This window comes from Chrysemys picta, chromosome 3, assembly GCF_011386835.1.
Source record: "Chrysemys picta bellii isolate R12L10 chromosome 3, ASM1138683v2, whole genome shotgun sequence".
Taxonomy (NCBI): domain Eukaryota; kingdom Metazoa; phylum Chordata; order Testudines; family Emydidae; genus Chrysemys; species Chrysemys picta.
The window spans coordinates 90,273,828-90,286,151 of record NC_088793.1 but is presented as its reverse complement, the minus strand read 5'-3'; the positions used below and the strand labels follow the sequence as shown (position 1 = coordinate 90,286,151).

General features: G+C 48.3%; 2 protein-coding genes across 5 annotated transcripts in view; both read left to right on the top strand.

Moving 5' to 3' along the window:
* Positions 1–9,975, top strand: part of LOC135982315 (amine sulfotransferase-like) — a 56,878-nt gene extending 46,903 nt beyond the window's left edge. The window contains exon 2 of the mRNA XM_065588365.1: positions 2,074–9,975. Within this exon, the coding sequence (XP_065444437.1) occupies positions 2,868–5,942 (3,075 nt within the window). The 5' untranslated portion in view covers positions 2,074–2,867 and the 3' untranslated portion in view covers positions 5,943–9,975. The remainder of the gene's footprint in view (positions 1–2,073) is intronic.
* The window catches only part of LOC101937869 (amine sulfotransferase-like), a 62,129-nt gene that overhangs the window by 1,799 nt on the left and 48,006 nt on the right, over positions 1–12,324 (top strand). The gene's annotated exons all lie outside the window — the stretch shown is intronic.

Genomic DNA, 12,324 nt, shown 5'->3' with positions numbered 1-12,324 from the left:
CCGGTACAGTCCAGTACGGCTTACCGGCAAGAGCCATAAAGCTTCCCCAGACCAGCAATTTATAAGGTTCCTGGGCTCCTGGCAGTGGCCGGAGTCCCTGGCCCTTTAAGTCGGCTGACGGAGCCCTGGGGTAGTGGCAGCGATTTAAAGGGCACAGGGATTTAAAGGCCATGCCCCTTCCCCCTGAGGACCCATCCCTTCTGGTTGAGGGCCTCCCCCTGCTCAGGACCCTGGCCCTGTGTACCAGTAAGTCCCTTAAGTTACTTTCACCCCTGAGTACAGGTCACTTTCTGATTGGGCTGCATCAGCTTTGAGAAGAAATAGGTCACTCCATCCAACAGCAAATGTATAAAACACCCTGTGTTGTTCGACTTGTTGCTCCTTGAAGCTGAAACAGCTGGATGAGAGAGATTGTGAGCAGGACTGTCATCTCCTGGCCAGTGACTGCACCTCCTGCTTGGTAACAACTAATGGCGTGACTACACTACAAACTTACGTCAGTATACAGCCACTGCAGTAATTGCTGTGGTTTTTTATGTCCACGCTACCCTCCTTCTGTCTGTGGGGCACGTCCTTACCAGGAGTGCTTGCAGTAACTTAAGAGGGGCAGTGTGGAGGTCTGAGAGCACTGGGCTTTCAGCTCCAGAGGGAGCTCCCTGCTGGGAACCCATCTGCCACTCTGGTTCCCGGATCCCCACTCTGAGGCCAGCTGCTTGCTGGGCTCCCAGCTCCCTGCTCCGAGCCCAGCTGCTGCCTAGACTCCTTGCTCCTCGCTGGCTGCCATCTGGGGAACAGGGAGTTGGGAGCAGGGAACTGAGGGGCCAGACAGCAGCTGGGCTCCCAGTGGAGAGTCAGGAGCCCGGGTGGCAGCCTGGTTGGGAGGTGGGAGCCAGGGGGCAGCTGGTCTCCTAGCCGGGAGCCCTGGTGGCAGCCTGGCTGGGAGCAGGGAGCCAGGAGCCTGGGCAGCAGCCCGGTTCAGAGCAGGGAGCCCAGGTGACAGCTGGGCTCCAGCTGGAGCCCCACACCTGCCGTGGGGTGAAAGGCTAAGCTGTGAGCGGGGCGTAGGATTTACAGCAAGGAGCCTACCAGCCTTTCTTGTCAAAGCTGTGAAATTGACAAGAATAACAGCCAGAAGTGGATGTAAGTAACACATTGTTACACAGACTCTGCATCGCCCTAACTACACCAACATAAGCCCGATGCCTCTTATGGAGGTGGAGTTATTAGGTCAGTGTAGTAGGGTACTTAGGCCTAGTCTACACTACGATTTTAGGTCGAATTTAGCAGCGTTAAATCAAATTAAGCCTGGACACGTTCACACGACGAAGCCCTTTTTTTCGACTTAAAGGGCCCTTTAAACTGATTTCTTTACTCCACCTCTGATGAGGGGATTAGTGCTGAAATTGGCCTTTCCGGGTCGGATTTGGGGTAGTGTGGATGGAATTCAACCGTATTGGCCTCCAGGAACTATCCCAGAGTGCTTCATTGTGACTGCTCTGGACAGCACTCTCAACTCAGATGCACTGACCAGGTAGACAGGAAAAGCCCCCGAGCTTTTGAATTTCATTTCCTGTTTGCCCAGCGTGGAGAGCCCAGGTGATGACCATGCAGAGCTCATCAGCACAGGTAACCCTGATGGTGTCCCAGGATCACAAAAGAGCTCTAGCATGGTGTGACGTTATTGACATAAACTGGGACCATATAGATCATTGTTGCAACCAAGGTCCTGTAGTGGCACCCAAATCTTGTATAAAGGGGGTCAAATGGGGTGTCTAGGACAAGGTTATGGTTTACTGGTTATGATTATGCTGTCTATATGTATGTATCAGTTTTGTAGTCAAAGTTATGAATATTGGCTCTATACTGTCTGTATGGCAAACTTATGCTATGCTTCTGGGTGACATCCCAGACAAGCTGAGATTAGCTCTGCCTAGCCTGCTTGATGGCCCATTAAGGACCATCAGCTATACAATGGACTCATTGAGAAAAGGCAGATACGCCTTGTAACTCAGCAAAGTATGCAGGGACTGGCCCATGTGACTCCAGACTCCATTTTGTTGTAATTTTCCACAGTAGGAACAAAGAGTGTTCTTACACCTGGAAAAGACTATATAAGGTTGATGCCTGATCTCCATCTGGTCTTCAATCCTGCTTCTTACCTCTGGAGGGACTTTGCTACAAACTGAAGCTCTGAACAAAGGACTGAATGACCCATCCCAGCTGGGGATGTATTCCAGAGACTTGATTTGAACCTGCAGTTTATTCCATCGCTGCTGCAAGCCTGAACCGAGAACTGTGCCATTACTGTATGTAATTGATTCCATTTAACCAATTCTAACTCTCATCTCTATCTTTTTCCTTTTATGAATAAACCTTTAGATTTTAGATTCTAAAGGATTGGCAGTAGCGTGATTTGTGGGTAAGGTCTGACTTGTACATTGACCTGAGTCTGGGGCTTGGTCCTTTGGGATCGGGAGAACCGTTTTCTTTTACTGGGGTATTGGTTTTTATAACCATTTGTCCCCATAACGTGTGGCACTGGTGGTAATACTGGGTGACTGGAGTGTCTAAGGAGATTGCTTGTGAGACTTGCGGTTAGCCAGTGGGGTGAGATCGAAGTCTTAGTCTGGCTGGTTTGGTTTGCCTTAGAGGTGGAAAAACCCCAGCCTTGGGCTGTAACTGCCCTATTTGAGCAATTTGTCCTGAGTTGGCACTCTCAGTTGGGTTCCGCCAGAACCGCATTGTCACAGTGGCGTAGTCGTGCTTGGATCCACAGAACCAGGTCAATTAAGCTTTGGGTCAGAACCCCACGCTATCCAAATTTGAATTTTGGGATTGAGAGTTTTGTTGGTTAAAGAGCTGCTGCAATGGCTGAGCAAAGAGCATATGAGGGACTTGGCAAAAAAGCCCTGGAAAATTTGTGTTCAGAAAAGAGGATATGCTTTAGAAAGAAAGCTACAAAGGAAGAACTGAGAAATCTGTTAATAGCCAGTGATCAGGGGGCAAGAGCACAGCCCTTACCTGAGGCTGCAGAAGATGCAGAAAAAATTAGGATGCAAAGGGTGACAAGTAAACTGCAATTTGAGCATGAACAGAAGCTAGCAGAGCTTCGATTGCTGGAGAAGCAAAAAATAGCAGAGTTAGAAAGAGAGAGAGAGAAAGAGGCTGCTGAGAGAGAGAAAGAGGCTGATCAAAGAAAGAAGGAGGCAGAAGAGAGAGCTCGTAAGGGACGTCTAGAGCTGCTCGCTGCTGAGCAGGAGACTCACAGGATGGAACAGGAGACTCACAAGATGGAACAGGAAACGGCCAGACTTCAGCTCCAAGTAATGGAAGAGCGGAGAAAGTCATCCCCACCTGGTACTCCACTTCCCCCCCACCATGAGAAAAACTGGGAAAGGATGTGTCCCATTTACAATGATACTGAGGATATAGAGGAGTTTTTGTCTACCTTTGAACGCCTCTGCAATCTGTACCAGATCCCTGAGGGTCAGCGAATGCCTGTCCTGCTGACCAGACTGACTGGAAAAGCCAGGGAGGTATTTAATGACTTGGGGGAACAAGAAGCCTTAGATTATGAGCGGTTTAAGGATTCTGTGTTAAGGCGGTTCAAGGTTACTCCTGAATCTTACAGAGTTAAGTTTAGAGAGTTTAAAATGTCTAAGGATTGTACTTTTGTAGAATGTGCTCATAAGCTGATGGGTTTTGTTAAAAAGTGGGTTATGGGAGCCAAGGTTCAGGGGAGTTTTGAAAAACTGCTGGATTTAATAACTTTGGAACAGTTCTTAGACATTGTGCCGGACAATGTGAGAGCAGCTGTGTGTGACAGGGACCCTGAGTCAGTCCTACGGGCAGCAGAGATTGCAGATGCCCATACCCAAAACAGGGCTCGAGAAAGGTGTAAAACCCCAGGGAAAACTGATCACCATTCTCCCCAGTTCAAGAGGAGGGAAGGATTTAAAATTAAACCTGACTCTTCTAAAGGAGTTCAAGGGGGCCCGGGGGGTAGGAACTCACATCCCAGAACGGAACAGGTTACATGCTATCACTGTGGTATGCTGGGCCACATGAGACCAGACTGCCCGACACTGAAGGGCGGCCCAAAACCAGCAACCCCAAATGCCACGGCCAATGCTAACCCTGTTGTTGTAAACTCACAGGCAAGCCACACAGAGCCCAGCATTGGTGCCCTGTGTGCAAATGCTGTTTCTGTGGTCTCGGAAGAATTTGACCTTAAAACTCACATTAGAGCTAAATATGGGGGAAATAATGCAGAGTTTATTAGCAGTGCAGAAGTTAATGGAGTGAGGTGTATGGCATGGAGGGACACCGCAGCAGATATTACTCTGGTTAAAGCAAGTCTTGTCAGGAAGGAAGATTATTTGCCAGGTGAAGATGTAACTGTTGTAGCCTTGTCTAAGTATTTTGTCAGGGTGCCTTTGGCTAAAATCCACCTGAAATGGAAGGGATTGGAGGGCACCATGGTTGTGGGAGTAAAAGACATAATCCCTAAGGATATTATGATTGGAAATGATATTAAAGCTATGGTCAGTCAAGTTAATACAAACCAGGCACAAGAGAGGATTGATCCTAAGGTTGTGCCTATGGAGGGTTTCTCCAAAAGTTTGTCTTTGGAAAGTAGCTGTTTGGCTGTGAATGAAGTTTCTGAATATCTATCTAATGTCTCAGAAGTAAATCTGGAATTAGATCAAGCGAAGGGAGAGAAGAACAAGGAGATTTTGGATGAGCCTAGGCAGTCTTGTGAGCTGATGGCTTTATCTAGTCAGCAGTTTGGGAAGGCAAGGAGAGTGGAAGATGAGTGTCCCTATACCTTATCTGTTTCCTGTGCGAAGAATAGTGACAGTGGAGGAAATGTGCCTGTGTCTGTCAGGGGTATTGACTTGCCTATGGAGGAAGCTACCCCAGTCTCCAAGCAGTTGTCTGTGAACAGCCCGGTGTGCTGGGACAAGGGAAATGAAATCCCAAACTGTATGTCTAGTAAAGGAAAATGCGTCTCCAACTCTTTTTTGTCTGTGGAGCAGACAGAAGGTGCCTTTCGGCCTGTGATGGTTGAGAGTAATTTAGTTGTCTCAGAGTGGGTTCTGGATTCAACTAAAGCCCAGGAAGGGAATGGTCCTAAGTTTGCATCTGCTGGGGAGAATGGCACCGTAACTGGGTTGCATCCAGGTAGTGTCTTAGCAAAATCCCAGAGACCAGACAATTCTGATGCTTGTATTGGGCCTGTTGCTCATGTGTGGTTGGAGAAGGGTGTAACAACTCTGTCTGATCAGGGTAATACCCTAGCCAGGGCACAAGGAGAGCAGAAAGGTAATTTGGTTGTGTTACCTACGGACAGTTTAGCAACTTGTAGCAAAAAGGAAAAAATTCCTAAGCTGGTGTGTGGCAAAGAGAAGGGAAGTATTTCTAACCTTTTATCTAGGAAGTCTATGGGTTCGCCTGAAAGGGGATTGTGTAGAGATCTGCCTGATGGGCCAAAGGTGATCCTGAATGTAAGTAAGACTCAGACAGAGTCTGTTGTTGCTCAGGAAAGTGTGCCTTTAGAGCAAGCCCTAGGTGAAGAGGGTAAGGGCAGAATTTCTGTGAGGGGTGAATTGCTGCTTAGAAAAGCTCCTGGAGAAAGGAATCCTCATGGTACTCGGTGCAAGCAGTTCCCTGCAACTGAAGGGTGTGAGAGTAATTTAATCAAGGAAGTTTCAGTTCCTAACAGCCAGAAATTTTCTGTTGTGAATGGATCCACTGACTTTCCTTTCGAAAGATCCAGTGTGGGTAGCTTTGAGAAGGTCTCAGAGGAAGTAAAAGTTGTTAAGGAACTGAGGCATCCCTATAACCAAGTGGCTGTGTGGGACCAACTTGTTGGGGAGACAATGGTGTTGGAACAGGAATGTCTCCTTTCTGATTCTTTAAATGAGCAGTTTGTGCTTTAGGGTTTGAGGACAAATTTGGTTACTGACGTGTCAGAGCAGAGCAGTTTTGTGGCTAAATGCTTGAGGATGCGGGGGAGAGCAAGCAAACTCTCACCCGCAGACTCTTTGGATTTGTGTGGTATCTCTTTAAGACAGAGTCCAGCCTTGGAGATGATAGCAGTTACGAATATGAAAACTGGTGAACTGGCTCTGGTCTGGGGTAGTGCAAATTACTTGCCTGGCTGGGAAAGGAAGGACTTGCTAATAGCTGTTAGCACAGAGGGCCCACCCCATCAGCCAGTGAATTCTGTTAAGCAAGAGAAATCGGGGTTTGATCCTGCAGGACAAGGAGGAAAGAGAACACTGAATTTTGCAAAGGGAAGCCACAGGTTAACCCTAAAATGCCCAAACTCCAATGGTATTGAGCCAAAGGTGTGGCATGACAAACATGACTGTAGATGGACACTTGCAATGAACTTGTTGTTATTACTAAATTTTGTAATTAACAATGTGCCTAATATTTTGGAGAATCCCTTGAACATGTTAAAAGGAATACATGAAAACACACGTTATGTTAAAAGGCCTTGTTACACTGGGGTTTCACAGTTCATGCCTATAAACAATATGGGAACTTTTCACAGGGGAAAGGACATTCCAGACCTAATGTGCTGTATGAAAAGGGAGACTGAGGCACACTACCGTATTGCTTTCATGGCTAAATGCCAAGATTCCTGGACTATGAAGAACATTAATATCTGCATTTATTCGATGTTAATTGGGTTCCAAACATTTGCCCGAGCTTGTATGAATAAAGTAGCAGTTTTCTTTAGCTCTTGGCAAGATCACATGGCACATACAGGAACCATGCTGCCAGAGCAGATCCAATCCACTATTGTTCTAACTAAGTGTTACCTTGAGTTTGTAAAGAGGTTCAATCATGTGGTTGAACATGATTTTAATAAACCATTTCTGTTATACACTGGTACGGCTTCTAACCCAATACTAGCTGTAGTGAGACAGAACCCAGGATGGGGAGCTCTTGGGATGCAGTCAGTGATGTTTGTGTCATCCCTTCCTGCATCAATTTTGCGTTGGGGGTGTGACGTTATTGACATAAACTGGGACCATATAGATCATTGTTGCAACCAAGGTCCTGTAGTGGCACCCAAATCTTGTATAAAGGGGGTCAAATGGGGTGTCTAGGACAAGGTTATGGTTTACTGGTTATGATTATGCTGTCTATATGTATGTATCAGTTTTGTAGTCAAAGTTATGAATATTGGCTCTATACTGTCTGTATGGCAAACTTATGCTATGCTTCTGGGTAACATCCCAGACAAGCTGAGATTAGCTCTGCCTAGCCTGCTTGATGGCCCATTAAGGACCATCAGCTATACAATGGACTCATTGAGAAAAGGCAGATACGCCTTGTAACTCAGCAAAGTATGCAGGGACTGGCCCATGTGACTCCAGACTCCATTTTGTTGTAATTTTCCACAGTAGGAACAAAGAGTGTTCTTACACCTGGAAAAGACTATATAAGGTTGATGCCTGATCTCCATCTGGTCTTCAATCCTGCTTCTTACCTCTGGAGGGACTTTGCTACAAACTGAAGCTCTGAACAAAGGACTGAATGACCCATCCCAGCTGGGGATGTATTCCAGAGACTTGATTTGAACCTGCAGTTTATTCCATCGCTGCTGCAAGCCTGAACCGAGAACTGTGCCATTACTGTATGTAATTGATTCCATTTAACCAATTCTAACTCTCATCTCTATCTTTTTCCTTTTATGAATAAACCTTTAGATTTTAGATTCTAAAGGATTGGCAGTAGCGTGATTTGTGGGTAAGGTCTGACTTGTACATTGACCTGGGTCTGGGGCTTGGTCCTTTGGGATCGGGAGAACCGTTTTCTTTTACTGGGGTATTGGTTTTTATAACCATTTGTCCCCATAACGTGTGGCACTGGTGGTAATACTGGGTGACTGGAGTGTCTAAGGAGATTGCTTGTGAGACTTGCGGTTAGCCAGTGGGGTGAGATCGAAGTCTTAGTCTGGCTGGTTTGGTTTGCCTTAGAGGTGGAAAAACCCCAGCCTTGGGCTGTAACTGCCCTATTTGAGCAATTTGTCCTGAGTTGGCACTCTCAGTTGGGTTCCGCCAGAACCGCATTGTCACACATGGACTGAATGGGAGGTACGGGATTTGCTTGCCATATGGGGAGACGAATCAGTGCTAGCTGAACTCCGTTGCAGTAAATGAAATGCCAAAACATTAGAAAAAGTCTCAAAGGGCATGAAGGACAGAGGCCATAACGGGGACGCACAGCAGTGCCGCGTGAAAATTAAGGAGCTAAGGCAAGCCTACCACAAAGCCAGAGAGGCAAACGGAAGGTCCGGGGCAGAGCCGCAGACATGCTGCTTCTACGCGGAGCTGCATGCCATGCTAGGGGGTGCAGCCACCACTACCCCAACCCTGTGCTTTGACTCCATCAATGGAGAATCACGCAACATGGAAGCAGGTTTGGGGGACGAGGAAGATGATGATGATGAAGACAATGAAGATAACTCACAGCAAGGAAGCAGAGAAACCGGTTTCCCCAACAGCCAGGATATGTTTATCACCCTGGACCTGGAACCAGTAACCCCCGAACTCACCCAAGGCATGCTCCCAGACCCTGAGGGCACACAAGGGACCTCTGGTGAGTGTTCCTTTGTAAATATTACACACGGTTTAAAAGCAAGCATGTTTAATGATTAATGATTAATTTGCCCTGGCAATCACGACCAGTACAGCTACTGGAAAAGTCTGTTAACGTGTATAGGGATGGAGCGGAAATCCTCCAGCGACATCTCCAGAAAGCTCTCCTTCATGTACTCCCAAAGCCTTTGCAAAAGGTTTCTGGGGAGGGCTGCCTTATCCCGTCCACCATGGTAGGACACTTTGCCACGCCAGGCCAGTAGCACATAGTCTGGAATCATTGCATAACAAAGCATGACCAAAGTATGGTCCCGGTGTTTGCTGGCATGCAGACAACATCCATTCCTTATCTCTCTTTGTTATCCTAAGGAGAGTGATATCATTCACGGTCACCTGGTTGAAATGGGGTGATCTTATTAAGGGGACATTCAGAGGTGCCCGTTCCTGCTCGGCTGAACAGAAATATTCCCCGCTGTTAGCCATGTGGTGGGGAGGAGGGGTGAAGTGATCATCCCAGAGAATTGGGTGTGTTGGGGGGAGAGGGGTTAGTTGGGTTTGTGCAGCCCCTCCTTTTACATTACAAACCTATTTTAAATGGCCAACCCAACGGGTGCTTGGTATGGGAAATGAGGGCGCTGCTGTTTGAAACCATTCCCACATGTTATGAAGGTTAAAAAAGCCATTGTTCTCTAAAATGTGTCTTTTTAACCACCTCTCCCTTTTCCTCCACCAGCTGCAAATGTTTCTCCTTCGCAGAGGCTAGTGAAGATTAGAAGGAGAAAATAGTGGACTCGGGACGATATGTTCTCGGAGCTCCAGATGTCCTCCCACGCTGACAGAGCACAGCAGAATGCATGGAGGCAGACAATGTCAGAGTGCAGAAAAGCACAATATGAACGAGAGGAGAGGTGGCGGGCTGAATCGTGGGCTGAAGAGAGCAAGTGGCAGGCTGAAGAGGATAGGTGGCGTCAGCTTGCTGACAGAAGGCAAGAGTCAATGCTCCGGCTGCTGGAGCATCAAACTGATATGCTCCAGTGTATAGTTGAGCTGCAGGAAAGGCAGCAGGAGCAGAGACCGCCACTACAGCCCCTGTATAACCAACAGCCCTCCTCCCCAAGTTCCGCAGCCTCCTCACCCAGATGCCCAAGAATGCGGTGGGGGCGGCTCTGGCCACCCAGTCACTCCACCCCAGATGATTGCCCGAGCATCAGAAGGCTGGCCTTCAATAAGTGTTAAAGTTTTAAAGTTTTAAAGTGCAGTGTGTCCTTGTCCTTCCCTCCTCTCCCATCCCTCCTGGGCTACCTTGGCAGTTATCCCCCTATTTGTGTCATGAATTAATAAAGAATGCATGAATGTGATGTAACAATGACTTTATTGCCTCTGCAAGCAGTGCTCGAAGGGGGGAGGGGAGGGTGGTTAGCTTACAGGGAAGTAGAGTGACCCGGGGGGGGGGAGGGGACATTCATCAAGGAGAAACAAACAGAAGTTTCACACAGTAGCCTGGCCAGTCACAAAACTGGTTTTCAAAGCTTCTCTGATGCGCACCACGCCCTGCTGTACTCTTCTAACCGCCCTGGTGTCTGGCAGTGCGTAAGCAGCGGCCAGGCGATTTGCCTCAACCTCCCACCTTGCCATAAATGTCTCCCCCTTATTCTCACAGATATTGTGGAGCGCACAGCAAGCAGCAATAACAATGGGGATATTGGTTTGGCTGAGGTCTATCCGAGTCAGTAAACTGCTCCAGCGCGCTTTTAAACGTCCAAATGCACATTTTACCATCATTCTGCACTTGCTCAGCCTATAGTTGAACAGGTCCTGACTACTGTCCAGGCTGCCTGTGTATGGCTTCATGAGCCATGGCATTAAGGGGTAGGCTGGGTCCCCAAGGATAACTATAGGCATTTCAACATCCCCAACGGTTATTTTCTGGTCCGTGAAGAAAGTCCCTTCCTCCAGCTTTCGAAACAGACCAGAGTTCCTGAAGACGCAAGCATCATGTACCTTTCCCGGCCATCCCACGTTGATGTTAGTGAAACATCCCTTGTGATCCACCAGGGCTTGCAGCAGCATTGAAAAATACCCTTTTTGGTTTATGTACTCGGTGGCGTGGTGTTCCGGTGACAAGATAGGGATATGGGTTCCGTCTATCGCCCCACCACAGTTAGGGAATCCCATTGCAGCAAAGCCATCCACTATGACCTGCACGTTTCCCAGAGTCACTACCCTTGATATCAGCAGCTCTTTGATTGCGTTGGCTACTGGGATCACAGCAGCCCCCACAGTAGATTTACCCACTCCAAATTGATTCCTGACTGACCAGTAGCTGTCTGGCATTGCAAGCTTCCACAAGGCTATCGCCACTCGCTTCTCAACTGTGAGGGCTGCTCTCATCCTGGTATTCTGGTGCTTCAGGGCAGGGGAAAGCAACTCACAACGTTCCATGAAAGTGCCCTTACGCATGCGAAAGTTTCGCAGCCACTGGGAATCATCCCACACCTGCAACACGATGCGGTCCCACCAGTCTGTGCTTGTTTCCCGGGCCCAGAATCGGCGTTCCACGGCATGAACCTGCCCCATTAACACCATGATTTGCACATTGCTGGGGCCCGTACTTTGTGAGAGGTCTATGTCCAAGTCTATTTCTTCATCACTCTCGTCGCCACGCTGCAGTCGCCTCCTCGCCTGGTTTTGCCTTGGCAGGTTCTGGCTCTGCATATACTCCAGGACAATGCGCATGGTGTTCATAGTGCTCATAATTGCCGCGGTGATCTGACCGGGCTCCATGATCCCAGTGCTATGGCGTCTGGGCTCAAAAAAGCCACGAAAGGGAGGGAGGGGCGACTGACGAGTGATGACATGGCTTACAGGGAATTAAAATCAACAAAGGTAGCTGTGCATCAGGGAGAAACACAAACACATACACAAACACAAACAACTGTCACACAGAATGGCCCCCCCAAAGATTGAACTCAAAACCCTGGGTTTAGCAGGCTGTTGATTTTATGGAAGGAGGGGGAAGCAAATGAATACAGAAGAAATCTGATCCATCTATCTTTTACATCTTAGGCTGGCAGCAGATTGTGCAGCATGACTGATAGCCATTGGCATCTTCTGGGTGCTTTGCAGAAAATGCTGCATTACGACTGCTAGCCGTCATCGTCAAGACAGTGCAATAGGACTGCTGGCAGGACTGAGTCTTCAAGAGACAAAACCTGTCTGCCCAGGCGCCTCTGACCGAACTCACTGAGGAGTACGACGATGACGGATACCAGTCGTAATACACCATCTACTGCCAAAAGGCAATTAGCTGCTGCTGTGTAGCAATGCAGCACCACGTCTGCCGGCACCCAGATGACATATGGCGACGGTGAGCTGAGCTGAGCTGAGCTGAACTGAGCGGGCTCCATGCTTGCCGTGGTATGTTGTCTGCACAGGTAACCCAGGTAAAAAGGCGCGAATCGATTGTCTGCCCTTGCTCTGACGGAGGGGGAGGGGCCTGACATGTACCCAGAACCCCCCCACACACACACACACACTGTTTTTGCATCATCAGGCATTGGGATCTCAACCCAGAATTCCAATGGGCGGCGGAGACTGCGGGAACTGTGGGATAGCTACCCACAGTGCAACGCTCCGGAAGTCGACGCTAGCCTTGGTACTGTGGACTCAGTCCACCGACTTAATGCACTTAGAGCATTTTATGTGG